This window comes from Macadamia integrifolia, chromosome 2, assembly GCF_013358625.1.
Source record: "Macadamia integrifolia cultivar HAES 741 chromosome 2, SCU_Mint_v3, whole genome shotgun sequence".
NCBI classification, from domain to species: domain Eukaryota; kingdom Viridiplantae; phylum Streptophyta; class Magnoliopsida; order Proteales; family Proteaceae; genus Macadamia; species Macadamia integrifolia.
In genome coordinates this window covers 42,885,468-42,912,297 of record NC_056558.1, presented here as the reverse complement: position 1 = coordinate 42,912,297, position 26,830 = coordinate 42,885,468, and the positions used below count along the sequence as shown (strand labels likewise).

The following is a 26,830-nucleotide window of genomic DNA, read 5'->3' as shown; positions in this document are numbered from 1 at the left end:
CTATGAAGGCCTTAACACTTCCATGTTACTGGCCTTACATGATCAAAGATTCTTAGACTTCGATGATTCCCTGCTTGGAGTCATCGAAACCAGTCTTTGTTATGGTCTTATCCATTTTAATGTTTATCCGGACATGTCCATAGCTCTTACAAACCCAAACATTCTTCATTCCCTCAAAATCAACCTCAAAACCCATGGATATCGAATGATGCATGGATCAATTCCAATTGCGATCATTCACTGTATCAAATATAAACCTATGAAAATTATCAAACCCAGATCCCTTAAACACTCCCCTAAAGGACAAACCCTTTACCTTGAAACCGACTGTACTCGAGGACAAATTGTTTACCCCAGACTTGTTCGGTGGAAAGACATCACTTTCCCTGAGGAATGGAAATTACAAACCATTACACAATAACCCCAGATCTCTAACACTAACATCCAGTCTATATCTCAGACTATGGATCGATTAGTCACCCTCGACCTCGAGAAGGTCTTGCTCCGACGCCTCGACCTCCTCTGAAACCTCTCATTGGATTCCTCCTCTTAGGATTCCACCCTCAAGTTCAAATCTTGCTGGCATACTCCAAGATCAAAATATTGTCCATGGTACTTATGATGTTTTACCATCTGTATCTGAACCTATCCGTTCTGAACAACAACAAACTGATTAGAATCAACCCCAATCTCCGACACCATTTGATGTTGCTCCACCAGAACGAAGCTTTGGAGTCTACATGATTCAAGTCAATCATGAATATCAAATTGACAAACCCTTCCTTAGAACCGACTTTGAATCACCAAAAAATAAACAAAAGCGGGATTGGTTCTTCAAAACTTTTAATCTTGAACAACAAACTCAAAGTAGAACAAATTGGTATAATTTTATAACAAACCTTAAAACAAATGTTTTCTTTTTTACATATTTTGATATTTATACCCAAGATAATAACATAGATTACCCTTGGCATAACCAAATATGCACCCAAACTTCTTCTCATAAATCTTGGACCCTTAATTCCGATCCAATTAAAACTGTTATCCATCCTCCGGTGGAAAGCATCAAATATGCATTCAAAAATACAGAAATAACTGTCTCTCCACTAAAAGTAACTGATCAGGAAGATCCAAATAGAAAACAAATTGAACTAAATTTTACAAATTTAAGTCTTCAAACCATAGGTAATCAGCTTTCACGAGTTGAATGCCTTGTCCAACCAAAACCGCTAGCCTCATCATACATGACTCCGGCTCTGGTTCCTTCTTCAACTCCACTTTTCAAACCTTACCATATTCCAAGACAACAGCAAAAATTACTTAACAAATCTTATATTCTTGATCAAATTAATCACTGTCTTACTTCTTTAGAAGCCCCTCAAACACCTGTCCAAAGTCAGCCAACCGCTGAATCTACCTATTGTAATGGTGGTGTTCGCACCATTAAAGGTTATTCTTTGGTTCATCTTCGGATTCAGATTATGAGACCAACGTTTTTCCTCAAATTAACCAAATTGGGCAAAGTTCCACTCAAAACCCAACTTTTCCAGACCTTCAAATCGAAGTAAGAGGAAAACGCCCTCAAGCTTCTTACCAAAGCGGCATCATTTATGAATGAAACATAAATGGTCTGTCCGAACATAATCTCATGAACAAATTACAGGAAATGACTATGGTCAGCAATACACATCGTATTCAGAATACTGAAGATAATGCAGTTCTACTTTACTTATTTCCGACTTTATCGGCCAACTCAAAGGTTGGTGGGATTATATCCTGACCGACGATCAAAAAATATAAATTTTAACAGCAATTCAAACCTCTCCTGATGAACAACCCCTTCTCAATCACTTAGGAGAACCTATAGAAGATGCTATGAATACCCTTATTTTCAGCATAGCAAATTACTTCTTAGGAAATCCTTCCCGTCTCAAAGATAGAACTGCCGAACAACTATCAAACCTTAGATGCAAAAAACTTCATGATTTCAAATGGTACAAAGACACTTTCTTCACCAAAGTCCTTACCGGACCTGATGTTAATCTTCCTTGTTGGAAAGAGAAGTTTCTTACAGGTCTTCCAACCCTTTTTTTCTAAAAAAATTAAACAAATACTTAGAAAAAAAAATGATGGGATTATCCCATAAGACCAAATGACTTATGGCCAAATAATTAACTTAATTCATGAAGAAGGTTTAACCCTTTGCACTGATATTAGGTTAAGAAAGCAAATTAATAAAAAAATAAATTTTACAAAAAAGAATTAGGAGGTTTCTGTGAGCAATTCGGATTTACTCCCCTTAAACCACCTACCAAACATAAACATAAATCTTCAAGAAAATATTACAAAAATTCTTACAAATCTAAAAAATATGTGTCTCGCAAACCCTTTACAACGCCAGAATTTTATCAAAAATCTTCTTCAAAATCAAAATACAAGAAGTACAAAAGACCTTTCAAGGCACCTAAAAATCAAAAAGATTTTAAGCAAAACCCTGATTCTCAAGGATGCTTAAGTGTGGCAAAACTGGCCACATCGCTAAGTATTGCAGAGTTTCCAAAAGAATTAATTCTTTACAAATTTCTGAGCAAAATAAAACCCAAATCCTTGCTCTTTTCCTTGAACCTCTTCTTCGTCTTCTGATGAAGAAACTTACAAACTTAACCCAGTTCAAGCCTCCGAGCACTCTATCTCCAGTTCAACTAATAATGAAAATTTTGAAGTCTGTACTTGTGATTCTTGTATTATTGGTTTAAGCTGTGAAGATTGTACTCCCAAATCTGTCCGGATGCTTAGAGCATCTCCCAATTCAAACATTTTTTAATATATTGATAATCTGATAGACCCAAAACATAAGAAGGTCTGTCTTGAACATCTCAAACAAAATATTTCTCCACAAAATACTCATCAGCCTTATAATCTTCAACAGATTATGCAAAAGTTTAAAAAAAATTCAAAACCTTCTATTCCCGACCACTCCTGTCGGATCAAAACCCTTGAAACTACTACTGTAACCTTGCAGTATGAAATCAAACATATCAAACAACAATTATCCCTCCTTAGTCGGCAACAAAATCAACAAGCCTCCACTTCCACCATTGAACCATTAACAAATCTTTTTGCAAACCAAGAACCTTCTGAGCCTAGCTCTGAAGCCCTTGGGTTCGTGTCTACCATTACCTACCAAAATTGGTATATTCACATAACCCTTGTGATTAATGCCTCATTCAAATTTTCGGGCATTGCCTTTGTTATTCAAGAGCCCAGCTCAACTGCATCAATGAAGGTGCTATTCCTACCCAGTTCTATGAAAGGATGACCCAACGGCTTAATACTGCTAATGGGTCAGGGTTAAATGTCCAATACAAACTTTCAAATACTCATGTCTGTAACAAAGGTCTTTGTCTTCCCCAAACCTTCACCCTTGTAAAAGATCTTGACCAAACTATAATTCTTGGTCAACCTTTCTTAGAAAAAATCAAACCTTTCAAAATAACCCAAGATGACATTACAACAAAATTTCAAGGACAAAAAATTATCATTCCTTTTCTACAAGCTCAAACATCTACTAGCCAAAGTCTCAATAAAATTAAGCAATTAAATTTTCTTAAAGTAGAGCTTCTTCATCAACGGATCTCTGAACAAATTAAAAATCCCAAAACCATTCATCAAATTAATCAAATTAAGTCCAAATTTGAGCTCAACCTCTGTTCTGATGTTCCTGATGCCTTTTGGCACCACAAATAGCATATAGTTTCTCTTCCCTATACTTCAGGATTTTCAAGCCTCCAAATCCCAACCAAAGTCCATCCGGCTCAAATGAACCAAGCTCTTCTAGAAACTTGCAAAATTGAAATTAATGACCTCCTGACCAAAAACCTAATTCGGCCTAGTACTTCTCCTTGGAGTTGTACAGCCTTTTATGTTAATAAGGCTGTCGAAATTGAAAAAGGAACTCCCAAGTTGATTGTTAATTACAAACCCTTAAATGATGCCATTCAATGGGTTAGATATCCAATCCCAAATCAAAAAGATCTCTTACAAATGATTTATCAAGCAAAAATCTTTTCAAAATTCGATATGAAATCTGGTTTCCAGCAGATCCAGATTCATGAGAAAGACCGATACAAAACTGCCTTCACAACTCTCTTCGGCCTAAATGAATGGAATGTCATGCCATTCGGCCTAAAAAATGCTCCAAGTGAATTTCAGAAGATTATAAACGATATTTTCAATTCTTATGGACTATTTACTATTGTCTATATTGATGATGTACTTGTCTTCTCTAATTCAGTTGAGCAACATTTCAAACATTTAAAAACATTCTACCAAATTATTAAATTAAATGGACTTGTCCTGTCCAAGAGGAAAATGGAATTTTTTTTACCAAAGTACGTTTTCTTGGACACCTGATCGAAAGAGGTACCCTTACCCCGATCGATCGCGCCATTTCCTTTAGTGAAAAATTTCCTGATCAAATCCTTGACAAAACTCAATTACAAAGGTTCTTAGGAAGCTTAAATTATGTTCGTGATTTTCTTCCCCAAATTAGTAAAATTGCCAAACCATTATACCTTCGGCTTAAAAAGAAACTAACTCCTTGGTCTCCAGCCCAGACCACGGCTGTACAAACCATTAAAAAATTAGTCAAAGAAATTCCCTATTTGTTTATTCCAAACCCTGAGGCTTTTAAAATTGTTGAAACCGACGCCTCAGATATTGGTTATGGAGGAATCCTCAAACAAAAACTTCCCAATGACAACAAAGAACAATTAGTTCAATTCACTTATGCTAGATGGAATTCTGCTCAAAAGAATTATAGTACCATTAAAAAAGAAATTCTTTATATTGTTCTCTGCATCCAAAAATTTCAAAATGCATTATTAAATAAACCATTTTTAGTTTGTGTTGACTGTAGCGCAACTAAATATGTTTTACAAAATGATGTTTCAAATCTTGCATCCAAACAAATCTTTGCCAGATGGCAGGCATTACTTTCAATTTTTGAATTTCAAATAGAATATATTAAAGGAGAATCTAATTCTGTCCCTGACTTCCTTACCCGTGAATTCCTACAGGGCTAGATTCTACAAATTAATCTCCTCAGGATGGCTCCCCCTAAAGAGTCCACCTCCTCAAATTCCCTTATAAAAACCAAATCCAGTTACGGCGCCTCTGTTGTACCATCAAACCAAATAGTCATAAGAAGCCAGTCCCAGTTGGCATCCACAAACAAACCTTATTCCTATGCCGTGATTCTATCTTCGGCTGCCGGTCCTCTCCAAACCACAAACAAGGTAAGCTCCAGCCTTCAAACTACTCAAGTTAAACCTCTCCAAACTGCTCAAGGCCCAAAACCCAAAAGCCAATACCATGAGAAACCCTACAAAGAAGATCTCTTCACTATTGAAGAATCCCTTTACAAATATGTTGACTCACCTGTCAAACTGGCCCAAAATGTCTTTTTTCAAGGATGGCACCATCACTCTCCCTCTGCTGCAAAAAACCAAGAATTCTATGAGATTATCCTCGTGGACACTGACTCTGTCATATTCAAACTTAACTTTGACAAAAATGACCAATCTTTGGTTACCCATACAACGGTAACCATCTGCAAAATCCTCAACCTCCAAGATTGAGGTGGTCACCCCCTTACCACAAGAAATTTTCCAAATACCTTCAACCCTCCTAGTTACACATACTATGACTACCAGGAGGCTTGGTTCAAAGCTTTCTGTTTCCAAAACCGAATCAACCGTCATTCATGGTTCTTCTGTTTTGAATACGGGTTCAATAACCAAACTCTCCTCTGGTTTCCTAGAAGGTAGGACCAATATGGTCCTATGGTCGATATCCCTCTGCCACAAATACAAAATTCATTTCAAATATTCTACCAACACTCCACTCCTCATTCTCACCAACCTGACCTTCTCCGGTTTTTCTTCCACTGCCACCTGGCATGGATACTTTTATGGGAGTATCAAATCTATGACTTCCAGACTCAAGACTGGGTAGCTCCAGTCCTTTGCCGGATCTTCAACATTAAATGGTGGGATAACTGTGACGTATCAAAATGTGAAAAAGCGTCACTCATTTAAAGTCTTACGGGTCTCAAACCTGTTCCAACCCTTCCAAGCTCATCTAAATCAAGTATTAAAAGTGAGAATGAGGCCCTCCTAGCTCATTTGACTGAGTTAGGTTCCGACTCAGATAACAAAGAAGACTCCAGCGATGGTGCCTACAGTCTTAGTTCCATCAAAGGTTCTATGCTGGCCCATTGCCACACTCAGCAAATGACCCAAGATCCCTATGAAGATGATCCTGATTACAAGCCTGCCAGCTCCAAAGCTTCCTCTTCAAGTAAATTCTAAGAAGTAACTTCCCACAAGTCTCGTCGGGCTACAAAATCAAAATCCACTTCGACCAAACCCTGATTTGGTCCCTAACGTCTGCTAGGACGGTTTTAAACTAGCCGACCGATGAAGTCGAAAACTCACCTAGTCAAATAACCTTGGACAACCTATTAAGGAAAGGAGGTATTGTTACTGTCCCAGCTTAAAGGACAGTCAGGCCAATACCAGGCTCAATCAAATTTAGTACAAATACTCTTAATCAAACCAATACGAAAAATAGTGTCCCTGACACGTGGAATGCCGTGGTGCGATTATAGAAGATTTCAAATCAAAGGACAAAATCACCTCCAACTTTCAGCGTCTACAGTGCCTACAAACAGTATCCAAGATTCAAGTGCACAGTATCAAATGTAAATGAAATTTAGTACTGTTCAAAATAAAAGTAGAATAGTGCTAAATGAAACCCAAATGCATTGAAAACCCAAATGTAATTCAAATGTGCTTCATTGCATTATAAAAGGAGCACTACCCCATTTCCCAAATCACTTGTAGAATAACTTGTAATTTCTCCCAAGAGATCAGAACCAAGAGAGAGAGAAGCTCCGAAGCAAGCATCGCCCTCTAAGTTATGCTCTCCAAACTCCGTTGGACCTCCAAGTACTCCGTCGGTCTTCAAACAACTTAAGGTTTCGATCGTCCCCTATAAGTCCGATCGCCCTCAAAGGTTAGCACCAACAAACTCCAAAGATCTCTCATAGATCAACACATCCTTCTTCTCCTCAAACCTTGCGACCCAAACCTACCCAAAGTCTTGTATCAAAGATATCTCCAAATATTATATGCAAAGTTTATTTTAGTTTTCAAATTACATCATTATTTTCTGCATTTCATCCTGCATATAGTTCGCTTCTTACTCTATCCTCATATCAAAGCCTACAGTCGTGCCTCTTGATTCTGAGAAATAGATCTGGTTAATCAACTTTTAATTTTCCGCAATTCCATATCCTTATATTTTAAGTTCATGGTCTTGTTCTTTTATTTATTTATCTTAATTCAGCACGATTTAGTTCTAAGTAAGGTATCGCACCTATCTTAGTGTTAGTCTCCTTGCTGGATCGGAGTACGATATTGTAGAAATGCAACCCTAAAACGATGCAGAAGATAATGGAAAAACAAAACAAACAATTCACACGGATTTTACGAGGTTCGGCAAGGTTGCCTACGTCCCCGGTGAGATGAGATCCTACTTCACTATCAATGGAGAATAGGGTTACAGCGCTCGTCCTCACACCTCTCAGTATTGCTTGCATTACAGAGAAAGAAACCCTCGCTATAAATATATAGCGAAAAAACCCTAATCCGTATTAAACTACAATTGCCACCCTAATCTGGATTAAACTACAATTGCCACTCTAATTCGGATTAAACTACAACTGAATACAAGACATCATACACCAACAATCTCCACCTTGGCTTGAATTCTGTCGAGCCTCCTGTAAAGATAACTTGTAGACGTCTTCATCATTGTACTTTATTAGAGGCACAAACCCGCACCTGTTTGGTGCGTCCCTCATCTTCAACAATGAGTAATATTAATCAAGTCCAAACAGGACTCGAACTTCTCTGTAGTAACTGGCTTTGTAAGCATATCTGCAGGATTGAGATCTGTATGAATTTTTCTCAAGTGAATACTGCCTTCTGACACAAGCTCCCTGATCTTGTGAAATCTCACATCAATATGCTTTGTCCTTGCATGAAACACCTGATTCTTTGCAAGATGTATGGCACTCTGACTGTCACAGTGTAACACTGTACCTCCTTGCTCCAACCCCAACTCACGAACCAGTCTAGCCAACCAGACTCCTTCCTTGGCAGCCTTAACTGCTGCCATGTATTCTGCCTCTGTAGTGGACAATGCAATTGTAGACTGAAGCATCGCCCTCCATGATATAGGTCCACCAGCCAATGTAAACACATACCCTGTAGTAGACCTCCTCTTATCTAAATCACCAGCATAGTCAGAATCAACATAACCTGCCAATTCTGTAGAACTTCCCTTGCCACTGAACATAACACCTATATCTTTAGTCTTGCTCAAATATCTGAAGATCCACTTAATTGCATTCCAATGCTCCTTTCCTGGATTACTCATGTATCTGCTAACAACACTGACTGCATGAGACAAATCTGGCCTGCTACAAACCATAGCATACATGAGACTCCCAACTGCGCTAGCATAAGGGACTTGAGACATCTGCTCCACCTCCTCATGTGTTGTAGGGCATTCCCTTTCAGATAACTTGAAGTGGCCAGCTAACGGAGTGCTAACTGGCTTGGCCTTTTCCATATTGAAACGCTCTAGCACCTTTTCAATATACCTCTTCTGAGTTACCCAAAGTTTACCTGCATTTCTATCTCTAAGGATTTCCATGCCAAGGATCTTCTTAGCGGCACCAAGATCCTTCATCTCAAATTCAGCACTTAACAAAAACTTCAAAGAGACTATACCATGTTTGTTCTTTGCAGCAATGAGCATGTCATCAACATAAAGCATCAACAAAATAATGGAATTGTCACTTGACACTTTATAATAAACACAACTATCATACTCACTTCTTGTGTAGCCAATCTTCATCATGTGGGAATCAAAGCGCTTGTACCACTGCCTAGGAGATTGCTTAAGACCATAAAGCGACCTCTTAAGCAGACAAACATGGTCTTCCTTTCCCTGCACCTTGAAACCTTCAGGCTGCTCCATGTAAATCTGTTCCTCCAAGTCACCATGAAGAAATGCAGTTTTCACATCAAGTTGTTCAAGCTCTAAATCATATATGGCCACCAAAGCAAGTAGTACCCTGATCGAAGTGTGTTTCACCACTGGAGAGAATATTTCATTGTAGTCTATCCCCTCCTTCTGTGCATAGCCTTTGGCTACAAGTCTAGCCTTATACCTTTCACGCTCCTTCTCAGATGCTGCCTCTTTCTTACGAAAGACCCATTTACATCCAATGATTTTTCTTCCCTTGGGTTTTTCCACAATCTCCCAAGTCTTGTTCTTATGTAGAGATTCCATTTCCTCCATCATAGCTGTCATCCATTTATCATGCTGTGCATCACTCAAAGCATCATGATAGGAAGATGGATCACCTGTACCTACAATGAGAGTATAGGCAACCATATCCTCAAACCCGTATCTGATAGGTGCTTTGTGAGTACGCTTCCCTTTACCCTTTGCCACAGTATAGGGAACTTCTACTGCTTCATGTTGTCTTGGTAAGTCACTTGATGACTCATTCTGTCCTGTTGTTTCTAACTCACCTAACTCCACCTGCACAGTAGAACCTTCTTTATTTTCACTAACTGCTTGTGAATTGTAATTTGACTTTACTACATGAGACTCATCAAACACAACGTCTCTACTAACCACAACCTTCTGTGAAATTGGATCCCACAACTTGAATCCCTTTACACCTTTCTTAAAACCAAGAAAGATACACTGCTTAGACTTTGAGTCTAACTTGGAACGCTGCTCACTCTCAACATGTGCATAGGCTGGACAACCAAATATTTTTAGAATAGAGTAATCTATTGGTTTTCCTGTCTATACCTCTTCAGGAATTTTACAATCAATCGCCTTTGATGGAGACCAATTGATGAGGAAACATGCCATATTCACTGCTTCTGCCCAAAATCTCTTGCTCAGCCCTGCATTCAGCCTCATACTCCGAGCTCTTTCTAGAAGTGTTCTGTTCATCCTTTCAGCTACACCATTTTGTTGTGGTGTCTTTGGAACCGTGAAGTGACGTGTAATCCCTTCAGCTTTGCACAATTCTAGAAACGGCTTATATGTGTACTCTCCTCCATTATCTGTTCTCAAGTATTTAATTTTATTTCCTGTCTTCCTTTCTACCTTAGCCTTCCATTCCTTAAATTTAGTGAACACCTCACTTTTATGCTTCATGAAGTAGATCCAAACTTTCCTTGAGTAATCATCAACGAAGGTCACGAAGTATTCTGCCCCACCTTTAGATTTTATTGTTGAAGGACCCCATACATCACTGTGTACATAATCAAGCACTCCTTTACTCTTATGTTTTGCAGTTTTGAAACTAACCTTGCACTGTTTTCCGAACATACAATACTTGCAGAAGTTCAGTTTATAAGTTTTTACTCCCTTCAACATTTTCTTTTTATGAAGCTCCATCAATCCTCTTTCTCCCATATGCCCTAACCGCATGTGCCACAGATAGGTATCATCTGTATCAAGTACTGCATCTGTAGTCACAGATGCTCCACCTATAATTGTACTCCCTATGAGTCTGTATAGGTTTCCTGCTAGTTGTCCCTTCATGACAACCATTACACCCTTAATAACTTTGAGAACTCCACCTTCAGCTATGTACTTGCAGCCATTTGAGTCAAGTGCCCCCAAAGATATTAAGTTTTTCCTTAATTCTGGTACATGTCTCACATCTGCTAAGGTTCTTACTATCCCATCAAACATCTTGATTTTGATAGTGCCTATCCCAATGGTCTTGTATACGGCATCATTCCCCATTAGGACAGACCCACCATTATATGGTTGATATGTATCAAACCAATCCTTATGTGGACACATGTGATATGAACATCCAGAATCTAAATCCAAGAATCAGAAGGTTGATTCTTACCTGATGATATAGAGAGTACAACTCCATCATCTCCATCTGAACTGTCAGCCACGCTAGCTTCCTCAGATGCCTTATCTACACCTTTCTTCTTTAAGTCTGCCTTCCTCTTCAAACACTCTCTCTTCAGATGACCTTCCTTCTTGCAATAGTAACAAGAGATCTTTGTCTTTGCCCTTTTTGATTTCGATCGACTCTTCCCAGATCCCTTCTGATTTGATCTCCCTCTTTCCTGCTCCTTGTCACCTCCGAAAAAACCTTCTCCTTGAGATTTCGTACTACTGGCCTTCTTCCTTGTATCATTGGACATGAGGGCAGCTGCAACTTCATCCATCTCAAGGGTCTCCTTCCCGTACAAGAGAGTCGTTACTAGGTGATCATATGATTCTGGGAGCGACGACAGCAATAGTAACGCCTTGTCTTCGTCCTCGATCTTAACTTCCAGGTTTGCAAGTTTACTTACGATCTAATTGAACATGTTAAGATGCTCTAATAGATCCGCACCTTCCTCCATCTGTAGAGAATACAATTGCTTCTTTACGAACAACTTGTTCGTTAAGGACTTCGTCATGTAGATGCTTTCAAGTTTCGCCCATAACTGCGGTGCAGATTCGATACCCACAGCATATTGTAGGGCATCATCAGAAAGATTTAATCGGATAGCACTTACCGCCTTTTCCTCCATCTCTTCCCAATCTTCGTCAGTAATTTTTACAGGTTTCTTCGACTTCCCCAATAATGTTTTTGCCAAACCCTGCTGTATCAGAAGATCCTTCATCCTTTGACGCCAGAGGGTGAAATTGTTCTTCCCATTAAACCTCTCGATGTCATACTTGACATTCGATCCCTTCCTTGCCATCGTGATAGTAAACCCTAGAAAACGAAAACCTAGAGCTCTGATACCAATTTATAGAAACGCAACCCTAAAACGATGCGGAAGATAATGGAAAAATAAAACAAACAATGCACACGGATTTTACGAGGTTCGGCAAGGTTGCCTATGTCCCCAGTGATATGAGATCCTACTTCACTATCAATGGAGAATAAGGTTACAGTGCTCGTCCTCACACCTCTCAGTATTGCTTACATTACAGAGAAAGAAACCCTCGCTATAAATATATAGCGAAAAAACCCTAATCCGTATTAAACTACAATTACCACCCTAATCTGGATTAAACTACAATTGCCACTCTAATTCGGATTAAACTACAACTGAATACAAGACATCATACACCAACACGATATTACACCGGTCTCGCCCTTCTTACCATACAAAACCAGGAGATCCCTATTTCCCTGAATTTTGGTATAGATCAATCCTGTTATCTAGTATCAAAGCCAAGTTAGTGGTGAATTCGGTTTTCTTGTTTTGTAGATTTCTTTTCTTTTGAGTAACTAATTATATATATATATATATATATGCATGCACGACAGAACTCAAGAACAATATGATCTCACTGAAAAACGCCACTTCTTGCAGAGGGGTGAAAGTCGTGGCTGTGTATTTACTAAACTGAATGAATGGAGGAGCACTTTAAATGGGTAAAGAATCCTCATGCAGCCCAACTATGAATCCAGTTAACCACTGATTCCCAATCAAGAACCATAATGTACTTCTGTACAAGTAAGTAATCACCTATATACAAGAAAACAATTAGGTGAGAAATTGTCACTCAGAATAGTGTATCATTTTTAAAAGACAGATGGATTGGGTTTCAACTTCTCAAATGTAAACTGCTGGAGACCCCAATGTTCGACACGGGCACGTCACGATCATACATGCGCTGGATCTCCTCCCTGTATTCTGTCAAGGATTTATCAGGTATGGCGGGAGTCAGCTCCACCACATCCCCCATTTTCAGCTTCTGTGAAGGGTCACTCACAGGCTCATGATTCAGCTTAGGCCTTAATTCTTCCTTAACAGGAAACCTGTATGGGTACAATCTTGAGCTCCCCCGCCCAGCTCTCTCTAACAGATCCATCACAGTTGAGTTTGCTGGAAACTCCTGTACAGACATCTGCAACATCAACACAAACAGAGAATTAAATAGTTGAAGTGCTTTTGGAAAAGTTCGAAGTAGAGTACACAGATTGCAGCTTGCTTGAGGTTCATCACAACATCAAGAGGGTGAGGGGAAGCAGCACATTTTAACTGATTGTGTACTATCACAGCTTACTACCTTCGATTTAATGAAGATAACATGAAGGTACATAAAAAGTACCACAACCACCTTACTATGTTTGACACACAAACCAATTGCAAACTGTTTACCCCAAGCTAGTAAAGAGGACTAAAACTATACAAACAAGGACCCACCTTATCGTTCTCCACCATGATGACAAAAACAGGCCCACCTTCACCACAGGTAGGTACATAAGAATATGGACAATCATCACTATGAGAAGGAAACGGACATGGAGGCTTAATGGAGTTGGAATTGCTACGGAACGAGCTCCGGTCCTTGCCCAACGTCTCACACTGCCAGGTGACCACCCATCTGGCCCACTCCACCGTCTGGAGCACAAATAAGGAGTATTTACAGCCCCCTTCCTTGTATCGCCAATGAGCGGCAAATCCAAATTCTGCCTGCAAATGCATCTCCTTTGTTCGAATCTGCACTTCCAACGGGACCCCATCTTCACCCATAACCACAGCATGAAGAGATTGGTACCTGCAGATGGAATTCCAGGTCATACAAAGAAAAGGGAACCAAGAATAAAATCTTGTAACTGAAAGGTCATCTCTACCATACCCATTGAATTTGGGATTGATTATGTAGTCTTTGAGTTTCCCAGGCACTTCAGGCCATAGCTGATGAACAATTCTAAGTGCTGCATAACAGGCTTCCTCATTCTCAACGATTAGTCTTATCCCATGTATATCATGGATCTCATCCATGGTTAAGTTCTTCCTGAAAAGTAAGCCACAGTATTAACCCTGATGTTGCAGTAAAATTATGCAATAAAGATAATACCTTTGCATTGTACAGTACAGCATATAGCACATTAATAAAGCTACTTTATTCATGGATAAAGGTTTTCCATTATGCCTATAAGACTCTAAAGCCTACAGTGATGATGCTTTCCATCACCTATTATGATGATGTGGCAGGTGCAGATCATCTAATTACAGGGAGACATGTGGATCAAAATCATGTACAGCCCCCTAGTCAATCTAAGCACCATGGCCACCTCAAATTGCACTTTCATCCACAACTAGCTCTTGAATATTCATGGTTCTTATTAAATAAACAACATTGAAGATAAGAGATTACCACCTTACGAACACATGGCATTACAGAGAGAGAACTTACTTCAACATCTTGCGGTAAATGCTGAACAAGCTCTTATGTCGACCAGAGAGGACATGGTAAGGAACTGCTCCATCTTCAAGAGCTTGCTCCAATTTCTCAATAGATGAAGTGATCATCTCATCATTGAAGGACTTCACAAGCCTGGAAGAAAGTTCTCCATGCTGATCTGGGTTGAGATGTTTAAAGCAAAGGTTTTCAAGCTGCTCCTTCCAAGTTGAGATACCAAGTCGGTTGGCCAATGGTGCAAAGATCTCCAGAGTTTCCTTTGCAAACCTCAGTTGTTTGGCCAACGGCAAAGCCTCTAGAGTCATCATGTTATGCAGACGGTCAGCCAGTTTAATAAGAACAGCCCTGGCATCTGCCATTGCAAGAAACATGGTGTGCAAGCGGTCTGCTTCAACAGTTTTATTTGCAGTGTTGTTCTCTCGAGCAAGCTTACTCAAGTGACTTAGCTTTGATACCTAAAAGCACAAGCAGTAGTGAAGCTTCAATAATAATAATATAACCATAATTACTACAACAGATAGAAATGATTACACGGAATTAGTGAGAAAACAACAAATGAGAATCAAACATACATAATTGTTATCATGAAGCATTGTTTTGGGAGGTTAAATTGGATGCAAAGCTAGATTCATTAAGTGGAAACCTCAATATAGAGCCTTTGATGGAGGAACAACCCGGGGGGTGGGGGGGTGGGGGAATAAGAAAAACATAATCCTGATCGACTATATCCACGGATATTGTCATCAAAAAATTATATGCATGGATAAAGAGATATAAATGTTTGGTTGTCAACATCATAAAAACCCATATCCACAAATGTTTCAGAAGACCAAAACCAACTATATCTTATTAGAAGAAGTTTATTGTTAACCACCACCCTCCAAGAGAGAGAGAAACAAACAAATGCAAATCAGTTCTTTTCCAAGTCACAATAAAGCAAAGGAGTAGCAAATGGAAATGGCATCTGAAGTGCATCAGAGATTGTTCCAGAAATACTAAAACATAGTCAAAAATTATGGTGGTTCAGATACAATACACTCTAGGCTTGTAACCACACTCGGGCATTCTAATTTTCACCTACATCATGGAAGATTCAATAAACAAGCCTATGTCATTGTTCCCTACAATGAATTCATATCCTACTGTATTATAAAAGATAGGATAATTCGATTAAGTCAATGTTTTGTTCATCCAGAACATTAAGAAGTAGTAATATTAAAATATCTAACCACATGGACAGCAATTACCTAACGAACAATTAAAGAATAATGGGTGTGGTGTCCAGTTTTAGTAAGCAAAATGCGGAGTTTACTCTTAACAAGTTGTTTGAAACATCAAGCAATTTTAGCAAACAGGAATGCCAGCAACAGATAATAAAAGATCAAAGTGAGAGCTAGAAGTAAACGCACCCCTTCTACCAAATCCGCAACTCCAGTCCCAAATGTCCGGAGAATATAATCATAAGTCGTAAAAGAATCATCAAGAGTGTCATGCAGAAGCCCTGCTGCCACCACCGTTGAATTAGCACCAACAGTAGCAAGCAAAACTGCAGTTTCAGTGCAATGTTGCAAATATGGATCGCCACTAGCCCGCACCTAAAACGAACGAGCAAGCCTTCTCAATCCAATGACTCAAGACATTCAATGAAAATAATGATATTGAAACTCAAAATCCAGTTACCTGACCCCTATGTGCTTTTTCGGCTTCATAGAATGCCTTAACAACAAAATCATCGTAGAAGATCTTGTGTCTTAACTGAGCACCCAAAAGCATCTCTTTGGCGCTGGTGTCGCAACTAGTCTCCGCTAAATTATCTTCCAAATTGAAGGTGAATTCATCCACGAGGGTAGCGGAAGAATCTCTATCAAGGCCACCACCTGGCATCGGGAAGCTTGGGGAGTCATAGTCCAGACAAGAGCCCAAAGCATTTCGGACGAAACCATTGAATAATCCATTGCTGCCGGTTCTATAAGAAGCCGGTAAATGCAGATGATCCCCATTTCGTTCACGGGCAATTCTCATAGGCGGGCTTCTAGAAGAAGCAATACCACCGCTACTGCAAGAAAATGGGCCTTGAAAGATCGATACAGGACTCTGGTCTCTACATTTCAGTGAAGAACTCAACGAAGAGTAAGGCGAAAAACTAAAGGAGCTACTTAATTCCTCTCCTCTCTCGTGCCATATAGACCCCAATTCATCCCCTCCCCCTGTGAAGCTCGACGCGTGCCTCACAGAAGGGGAAGAAAAGAGGCAGGAAAGCCCGCCGGCAATCGATGTAGATGATGAAGAAGGCGGCCGAGGGTTCAACTCGTAATCCGATAAAGCGTGCGAGTTGATCTGGCAAGGGTGCGGAGTCGAGCAGACACTACTAGGAGGGCTCGCATATAAAGCAATTGTCGGTACCCCCATGATCAAAAGCTCTGAAAGTACAAAACTACAAATTCATAAGATCAATAATACTAAGGAAACCAAATGAATCCCTAATTTTGTTTCCGAAAATCAGAAGGAATCAAAAGTTTCCTGCAAGTCGCAACCCAAGTAGTATACACAGAACAAACAGAGTATACGACGATACGTCAAGAACACGAAATCGAGAAATAGTATTTACAGATTTACAGAGAAATGGAAATGAAACCCTAGATCTTGTTTGATGATCAGAAAGAATAACAAAATTCCCAGAGACCAGAATTCGAAATACTTTGAAAATTGACGGCAAACCGAACCCTAATTTTCAGAGAAGAGTCAAAACCGCTCTGAATCAGAGAGAAGATCACAAGCCAGAGTTCCTTCTTAGCCTTTTCTTATTAATGTTTCTGAGAGAAAGGAAATCTTATTTGGGACCTGTCGTTCTCTTCTTCTCTGTCATTTGCGTGCCGGCTAGGGAAAGCTATGCTGCAATTACATAACTGTCCTTGTGATTAACTGAAATAACGGAAATCACACATCTCGGTGACGGTTGCCCCCAGCACGGAAGCAGTCGTTTATTATTGTTATTAATTAAATAATGAAGTTGCCCTTTAATTATAATAATTAAAATGGCTTATTTGGATAAGATCGGCTTTCGGTGCAACATGATTATGGGTGTTAAGTATAATTTAATTATATAAAACCCTCTTTTCATCCGATCTAATCCAACTGCGAAAGATATTAGGTTAGTATATATATTCTTAATCAATATTAGGGAGAGGGTTCATTGCGAGTGGCATAGCCGTAAAGGGAGCTAGGGTTTTCAAGTACGGGTCGATTTTGGTCAGACCTGGACCACCCCAATTTGAGGCCTTGCATCGTGACCTGCATAAGCCAGACATAGACATACTATAATAAATTTCAATAGCGATTTAAATGAGAAATTTTTTTGAGGCCTGTAATGGCAATAAAATGCTTGAAGTCCATCACTGATCTCATATGAGAGTGTAAAGATGAAGTTGTCGTGATACAATACAACCTGAAAGGAAGCAACCAGTTGGATTGACCTGACTTGAAGGAGTATTTATATGTTATGATGTCTTATTGTGTAAATAAATGAGATTTAGGGTTTTTTGTGTGAAGCTTCTTGGACGAGTGTTCTCGCCGTGAGTTTGGGTTTTTTTTTTTTATAGGTAATTTGTATGTATTAAATAAATAAAAAAACATAAAAACACAGAGAAAGGCAACCCCTACAACTTTCTTCCGAGTTATCTTTTACTTCATTTTTTTCTTCTCTTTTTTTTTTTTCATTTTTTCCTTCTCTTTTTTTATTTTTTTATTTGACCTCTGATTTTCCTATTATGTTTTACATCTATATGGCCAACAACCCTATTAAGTTGGTATTATCAAATTATCAAAAAAAACAAAAAACAAAAAACTATTAATTTGGGATAAGATTAAATTGGGTTAAGAGAGAGTTTGTTGTTGTAATTTGTTATAGACTCCATCATTTATTAATTTCTATTATTACACATTGAGCAACATAGTCAATTTACAGTTATGCACGCCCGCTCCTTCACACAAATGAAACCACCCCACCCCGAAAATATTTGTTTATATTTAAAGAACAGTTGTCGCACACCCTTGGCTTGGAAATCATCCCTGCACATATCTGGTCTGGCTCAAATCGGTCGGTACCGGTTGGTTATGTAGTTGATCGGAACTGGTCGGGCGCCCATCAGTCCATCAGTCTCCTGCATTGCGTAGGGAACAATCTAATATTAATGGATCAATTCTATAGCCCGGAACGGTTAGCCAATGTATCCAATCGGTTTCAGTTTTTCTTTTTTATCGGACCCAGTCGGCCTAACCAATGCAGGACAATACTTGACACAGGGTGCGCACCAATGAAGAGCAGGAAATGGTTTGCTACATAGGGATCAATCAAGGAAAGTACACATGCATTCGACCATGGGGTTAGGATGGCCTTTTCTACCACCCTTGTGTTTCAGCGTAGGGATACATGACCAAGTATCCATTTTTTACCTTTTTTTTTTTTTTTGTTAGTCTTTTTCACACTTGCCAATGTAATAGGCTAGGACCCAAGTTTTTGTTACCTTTCAGGCGACATGGAAACTTCCACCATACCTATGTTTAGATAATGGTGGAATTAAGCATATTTCAAATTTAATTAAGACTTACCCACTAAAAAAAATAAATCTCATACTTAGGTTGTGTTTGGTATCGTTTCTGTTCCACAAATGATGTTTCATGTCAAAAACAAATTTCTATTTCTATTTCAAAATACTGTTTTTAAACAAAAAAATGGTGTTTGGTGAATCTATTTCATGAACAGTTTCATAACAGAAAAACGACAGTTATGGCATTTGGTTAAACTTGTTTCATAAACTTTTTTTTTTGTATGAATATCAATCATGACATAAAAAAGACAATAATTACAAAAATACATTATATTAAAATACTATCACAATTTGATAATTAATTGAGACATATTAAAATAGTAGTTACGAAATAAATAAAGTGATTCCAACCCATAAAAAAAAATTTACAGAAAGACCAATGCCTTGTTCAAATGTAAATTAAACATTCTTCACTTTACTTGAATGCATTGAGGACGTATTTCAACTTTTTTTTTCTGTCTTCTAACCCTTGAATTGTCCCTTCCAGATATCATTTCATGTACTCGTTTGAACTAGACGGTTGTATAGATGTTGTTGACGTTGATGTTTCTAAACATAACGTAAGTTGTATGGTAGAGATATGTGTTTCATCTTTCAACTATACAAGCATACCACATCCCCGATTATTAACCTATATTGACCAATAAATATGATTAGGATAATTGAAATTTGGTATCAATGTAAACAAATCTAAAATTTTACACTGGTAAAGATCAATTGTGGAATTAAATTACCCTAGTTGAGTTTCGGCAACATAAAAAATATTGTCTTTTGTTTGGACCTTTCGTCACAGCTCGTATTTTGCATTGACCTTTACCACATCTACATAAATGCAGTTGGTCCACCCACATGAAAAAATTATAATAATTTAGAAACTTGAAAAATTCTCTTCTAATGCTTTGACTAGACTTTGTTGTATATTTAGTACAACTCTTTCCGTAAATTTCACAATTTGCTAGCATGGGTGGAGGCATAGAAGAAATCATCTATATATATATATATATATCTTTTCAATATCATTTCGGATTATACTTAATCCAATATATAAAAAATGCATCAATGTAAAAACATAAGAAATATAATCATAAATGTACGACATTCATCATAATGTATAAAATGTACGACATACTTGAATAAAAAAAAGTTTCACATAATTGAATCCATAATCGTAAATGGAATATATAAAAATGTTAGGACTACATAAATATAAGGGTAATTTACAGTGCCACCCCCTGGAGAATGCCAATATTATAGGAACACCCCCTCTCTTTCACCAAATTAGACTCAGACCCTCTACCGTCAATCTCAGTTAAGGAATATACCTTTTATGCTGATGTCAGCTATTATATTTTATTTGAAATACGAAAATTCCATTAGTAAATGTGAAGTCCCTAAAATGCCCATGTAATGAGTCTCATCCTCAAATCAATAGTTCCTATACCATTCTCCCAAATCAAGCACCAGCGATCACAGCGGTGGGGGCAGCGGCATCGGTGACAGTGGCGATCAGCACAAACTCATAGTGGTGGTGGACAACAGCGTCGGTGATAGCGGCGATCAGTATGAACTCACAACAGTGGCGAGGAGTGGCATCGGTGACAGCGATGATCAGCACGAACTCACGGTGGTGACAACAGCGGCATCGGCAACGGAACTCTCTCTATATAGTTCTTGATTTTACACTGGAAGTTTGATGGCTGAGTTTTCCAAACCACCGCCGCTGACACCACTCCTCCACCACTCTCTATGGCATTGGGATTACCTGTAATAGCAGAGAGCAAATTGTTATAGTCAATATGCCCATCGCATACGGAATGCATTATCTGAACACCCAGATCACTGCATAGAGCAGAAAATATATAAAAAATAATAATAAATTAAAAAAAACCAGAATCAAGAGAGAATCAAGACAGCGATCACGACGGTGGGGGCAACGACATCGGTGACAGCGGTTCGGGAGATGCCGCTGTCGAACCTCCAATGTAGAGAGAGAGTTTCGTCGCTGATGCCGTTGCCGTCACTACCATGAGTTCGTGTTGTTCGTCGTTGTCACCGATGCCAGGCTCCAAACCTTCTCCCTCACCTTCTGTTTCTCCACCACCGCCTCCACCACCACCGCCTCCGCCTCTGCCTCCATGTTTGCATGGCCTTTACCTCCATGTCCGCCACCGACAGATCCGACCTCATTGGACCTGAATTAGAGAGGTCGCAGAGAGGTAAAGGTTATGAAACAGTCATAGCCATGAATAGGAATGGGAGGAGGAAGAAGATGAAACTGAGTCCGGTGAAATCCTTTATTTTGATCCAAATACCGGAGATGGAGACTTGCATGGGCACCATCAGAAGCAGCACCACTCGTCATCGACGAAATGAACACAACTTGCCGGTGACAACAATTCGGGTACTCTGGATCTCGCCAGACTCACAGGTTGAGGTACGGAAAAGGAACAAGGGAGAGAGTGTGATAAGTGACAAGGGTGATTAAAGGGTATTTTTGGAATAGTATAATACTGATGTTTTACTCATAAGGGCAAAATTATCATTTCACAACGTCACTTAACATAACTGACGGCAAGGGGTCCAAGTCCAATTTGGTGAAAGAGAGGGGGTGTCCCTCTAATATTGGTATTCTCCAGGGGGTGGCATTGTAAATTACCCTAAGTATAAACACCAATCTAACCAACTTAGTAAGAACTTTTTTCCAAATAACTATCTATTTAAGTTATCAACTATTTCAGGCATTCTATATCGTCTAGCCATTGCATTTGTAATTCTTATCCTAATGACATTCATCTATTTTCCCTTATTTTGTTGAATTTCTTATGTTGTAGAAAGATCATAATCTTAATGTGGGGGATTCAATTCATCTTCAGGAACTTCTTCATCTTCGCTCATTTGAACGAATTCACTATCAGTCATATGCTCTTCTCTAATAAAGTTGTGAAGCCCACAACATGCAATTACTGTTGATGCCTGATTTTTCATTGTGAACCCATGCATTTGCCTTAAAATCTGAAATTTGTTCTTCAATACCTCAAATGTACGTTCAATGACATTCCGAATAGATGAATGTTTGTAATTGAACAATTCTTTTGCTATTCTTGGGGATCTTCTTGGCCTTTTGTAGTATGGTAGATGGTATCTCTCACTCCTAAATGGTGTCAAAAATCCAGTTTGGTTAGCATACCCAGAGTTGACAAGATAATACTTTCCTTCATCTTGTTGCGTAATTGCTCTCTTTCCCAACTTTACACTTTAAGACATTCTCAAAATGGGATATAATATCCGTCCATCCAGTTTTGTTAAACGAATTTCAGACTTGTAACTATTTTTAACAGATTATTTCATTGCATCAATTAAAGCATTGGTCTCAACTTATGACCACTTAACAGTGGGGATACTATTTTCAGACATAACTAATATCATAAGATAACGTAAAAAGTTAGAAAAAAAAAAAAAACATACATTGATTGAAAATCATACAAAGTAGCATCATTTATGCAAGCAATGTATACATGCGATAAATATCATATAAAGTTTACATTGACTACAAAATAACTCAAGTTCTTCACCCAATAATATCAAAACAATTCCCACGAATGGAATGCTAGAATACTATGTGATGATGCAAAGATTACTAATGCTTATGTGAATCAGAAGGTAGATGATTTCATCTTCATCAAACACAAGTCACTGGACTATCAGAAGCAGAAGAAAAAGAAACAAATATCAAAACACAAGTCACTGGACTATCAGAAGCAGAAGAAAAAGAAACAAATATCAAACCTAATCAATCACCAATTCATTGAAGTTAAATAATTAAAGGAACAATTAATACCAAGTAGGCATGACTTTATTGAATCTTGCAAACTACAAATAGAAAGGAGAAGTTCATGAAAAAGAGTAAAACCACAAATACATAAAAAGAAGATGATATGATTTAGGGGAACTGACAAAGAAATTATACATGGAGATAATAAATAGATGAGAGGGAGAAAGAACAACCCAAGAGAGAGAGAGAACAAATTTCTTCTTGGCTGATGAGAAATTCCCACTCCCGACTCGCCCGGCTTTGCTCCTCCAGTTAGCCCATGCCACTGTCTTCTCCAAGTTTGACCTCAAGGCAGGTTTTTGGCAACTTGGGATTGTCCCCGAAGACAGACCAAAGACAGCCTTTCGCATTCCAGGCTACCATCTACACTGGACAGTAATGCCTTTTGGTCTAAAGACAACTCCATCTATCTTTCAGAGAGCCATGACGAAGATCTTTGCTCCCATCCAAGACCATGTTCTTATATACATTGATGATATTATTCTCTTCTCTAAAGATTCAAGAACAAACACCACAAGAACATTCAAGATTCTCATTCATCGTAAGAAACTTGTTGTTGGATGTATTCCCAATGAAACGATAATGCAAATGAGTGAAAGAGATGAAAAAATGAGTGAAAATCTATTAAGAAATAAAATGACCCAAGTCTAGCACCCAAGATATGGGTTGCTCATATCTCTTTGGAGTTGGATGTGAAAATGACTTCAATTTCAGTCGAAGATAGAACTCCTTATCAGATGTTAATTACAGCTATGGTTGAGGTATATCTCTCTCTCTCTAGAGTGTATATATAAATGGATTAATTAATGGGCAATATAAGTGGAAGATTTTTCATTCTCCAATAATGCTATTTTTAATGGAATCTAATCTTATTATTGTAATTTCATATCACTTTTAACCAATCATAAGAAACTCCACCAATTGATTTGGAATAATGGATTAATTAATGGGTAATATAAGTGGAAGATTTTTCATTCTACAATAATGCTATTTTTAATGGAATCTAATCTTATTATTGTAATTTCATATCACTTTTGACCAATCATAAGAAACTCCACCAATTGATTTGGAATAAAACTAGATCAGTGAGGTGGAAGCAGAGTTCTCCATTACATGGACCCCCTCCATTAGTGGTGGTGGTGACAAATAAGGTGGAACCCAGTCATCACAAAGCAGTATTACCTCTACTACAAGTTCATGACTCATAGATACCTATAAATTTGTTCAACTTCAAACCCATAAGTAGGTGTTGTTCCTGGTTTGCAAACAAATAAAATTTATGGTCCACCCATTACTACATCCCATCCACTACAGTGGTAGTACTCCCACCCGCCAAACTTTTTTCTATGTTTCCATGTAAAATATGGCAAAAATGCTGCTGACCATGCAATCCACTATCTACAGTCTGCTCATCTAAATATAATGTGGATAGATAATATGGGAATTTTGACTGTTGGGAAATTGCAGAGATTAGATGGAATAGTTCAAATGCCATCAAACTCATGAAAAGACCAATGCAAAGTAGCAAAATAAGAGTAAATATTCAGTAATTTAGGCAGCAAAGCTCATTTGATTGACAAACTTCCTGGACAGTACCGATAAACAATGCATAATTCAATTTAGGCAACCAAGAGAGTTAGTTTGGTCTCGAAATTATCTGGTCTATCTGATGAAAAATATGATAATCTAGAGAGAGAGAAAAAAGGGATTTACTGGGCCTAAATACATCACTATTAATATATGAAATTGCACTTATTACTGGAGAGGATACTAAACAGTGAAGAAAAAATGAACATGTAATAGTTAATATGACACCGGCTATTAGAGAAGAAGGAAATCAATGTTAATTACCCATCAAAGAAGAAGGAAAAAATACATAGGAAATCAACAATTAGAGAATAAGGAAACCAGCATAGGAAAAATTCACAAGACCATACAACCATTGAAAAATTACATAAACTGGATAAAGATCAAACAGATATCAAACCACTATCAAAAGATTTAGGCGAAGGAGTTAACTGAGAACATGTACCTGATTCTAAGGTGAAGAAGCCGACAAACTAGGCAAAGGAGTGAGCCGTGCTCTGTGTGCCAAAAAAAAAAAACCAATGAACCGTGCTCTGTGTGCAAAAAAAATCTCCCTCTCCACCCTCTCTCAAGTCTCTCAGGTCTCTCTCTCTCTCTCTCTCTCTCTCTCTCTCTCTCTCTCTCTCTCTCTGAATCTTCGTTTTAGGGTTTCACAGGGCACAGAAAAATGAAGCGATTTACCTGCTCTACGATTAGAGAATAAGAAGAAAGGGAAGAGGTTCAGAAGCGAAGAAGAAGACGTTACCTCTCTCTATGAGCTATTTGAAGCAATTTACCTGATATGCGATTAGGGGAATATTTGAGGGTTACGAAGAAATTTCTCCTCAAAACGTTGAAGCTCAAATATTTTGAACTTCATAATCAATGTCTATCTTTGGGATATGGAATCAATCATAGGTGGTCGAAAAAACTCCTAAAATTGGTCCTACCTACTCTGTGATTACAAAAGATGAAGAAGGAGAAGTGGTTATAACAGACAAGAAGGAGAAGAGTCAAAAGTTACCTATAGTTGATTTCACAAGGGGGCGAGCTCCTCTTCTCTCCACTCTATATGCGCAGACTCCATTGGACATAACAATTATTGGAACGATAGTTTCAAGTTCTGTTAACTTGAAACGAAATAGCCCCGACGGAACAACCCTTGGGTGTTTCGTCAAATCAGAGAAATTTTGTTTTTTTTTTCTCGCTCTTCGTTTCAAAAAAACAGAAACGACACACACACACACACCAAACACAATATTCTGTTTTTTCGTTCTAATAGAACGAAAAAAAAGGCAGAAACATTTTTTTTAAACGATACCAAATAGGCTCTTAGATTCAATCATATATTCTTCCATGTATGTCCATGAACGATCTCTCTACAGATTTTTTATTTTGCCATTTTTAAAACTCTTCCATTTATTTTGTCATGAGAAGATCTGGTGTTTTACCCTTTTTTTTTTTCCCCATCCTCGAGTTTCCTATTATAACATGTGCAATGGCTATTGCTTTTATAATAAATTTTAATGGGAGGGTTGCGGTATTCTCTTTCAAGGGAAATCGATGCTAATTTCAACTAATTTCTTGATGACATGAAAAAGTATTGAAACGAACTCTCATAATATTCTCAAAGGGATGAAGATAGCCAAAGATAGTGATGGGGGCATTTTGAAAGTTTAGTGCGATTCAATTTGATTTCAGAAACTCTCAACGGATCCTAAAGTAACTCATGTGGTCTTAGAAAAATCTTCCACTATTTTTTAAAGCGTTTCACTTGATCACCTTTTAGTTTCATGCCTCCACAGAAGGTGATGGTGATGTTTAAAGCATTGGCATGCTTGGTGGTGCATAAAAAAATTGTATTTTTTTGTCAAGTCCAATTGTATCTATCTTAAAGCTTTTATAAATGAATTGAGGCTCCTTTTAGGCTTTTATCATTAAAAATTAAAAATTAAAAAAATTTAAAAAAAAACCTCTTCTATTTATAAATGTCAGCCTTTACCAATAGACTATGTGGCAAAGCTCGGGTAATAGATACCTTATACGCAATTATAGTGTGGATAACTCATGCCCTTATGGCATCTTTTTCTTAATATTTGTTTCATTAAAAGAAAACCATAATTTTAATTTTAGGTGGGTATACAATATCAAAAGGGGAGGGGAAGGTAATATCTAGTAGATTTGAATTAGAGACATCTTAGTGAGTGTGAGTTTTGCACACTACAACCTCACCAACTGCATTAAACAATAGTTTTCAAAGTATCAACCAAACTCAAACCTTAATGAAGTATTATTCTTTTTAGGTTTTCTTTTGTGCTAGAAGGATCGTTGGTTCTCCTAGGTAGGATGATACCTCGAACAATGTCATGTGGAAGGATGACATGGCAATTCCAACAATTTGATGCCTAAGAATATTCTGAATTATCCACATGTCAACTTTCATAGATAAAATATATCATTTTGCCACTGCTTTTTTTTTTTTTTT

At 38.1% G+C, this 26,830-nt stretch overlaps 1 protein-coding gene and 1 long non-coding RNA gene across 3 annotated transcripts; both read right to left on the bottom strand.

The window, feature by feature from the left end:
• Window positions 1–12,576: 12,576 nt before the first annotated feature.
• Window positions 12,577–17,168, bottom strand: LOC122071972 (probable GTP diphosphokinase RSH2, chloroplastic). The gene is made up of 6 exons (XM_042636469.1): window positions 16,021–17,168; window positions 15,750–15,935; window positions 14,335–14,795; window positions 13,774–13,932; window positions 13,338–13,692; window positions 12,577–13,038 (listed from the first exon to the last, which is right to left on the bottom strand). The coding sequence occupies exons 1-6, from the start codon at window positions 16,747–16,749 to the stop codon at window positions 12,736–12,738; spliced, it is 2,193 nt and encodes a 730-aa protein (XP_042492403.1). The 5' UTR covers window positions 16,750–17,168; the 3' UTR covers window positions 12,577–12,735.
• A 5,584-nt stretch (window positions 17,169–22,752) lies between these two features.
• On the bottom strand, window positions 22,753–25,495 carry LOC122090474. 2 transcript variants are annotated; one of them, XR_006143655.1, is made up of 3 exons: window positions 25,370–25,486; window positions 24,812–24,863; window positions 22,753–23,269 (listed from the first exon to the last, which is right to left on the bottom strand). It is a non-coding gene; the product is annotated as an uncharacterized LOC122090474 (long non-coding RNA). The 2 variants fall into 2 exon arrangements; XR_006143652.1 differs by lacking the exon at window positions 24,812–24,863 and having other exon boundaries at window positions 25,370–25,495.
• Window positions 25,496–26,830: the final 1,335 nt, after the last annotated feature.

Excerpts from the sequence above, each read along its gene's own strand:
- LOC122071972 (XM_042636469.1), bottom strand. The coding sequence starts at position 16,749 with ATGGGGGTACCGACAATTGCTTTATATGCGAGCCCTCCTAGTAGTGTC. Across the intron at positions 14,796-15,749 it reads TTGCGGATTTGGTAGAAGGG|GTATCAAAGCTAAGTCACTT; the intron begins GTGCGTTTACTT and ends TTGTGCTTTTAG. Across the intron at positions 13,039-13,337 it reads TCATGGTGGAGAACGATAAG|ATGTCTGTACAGGAGTTTCC; the intron begins GTGGGTCCTTGT and ends TTGATGTTGCAG.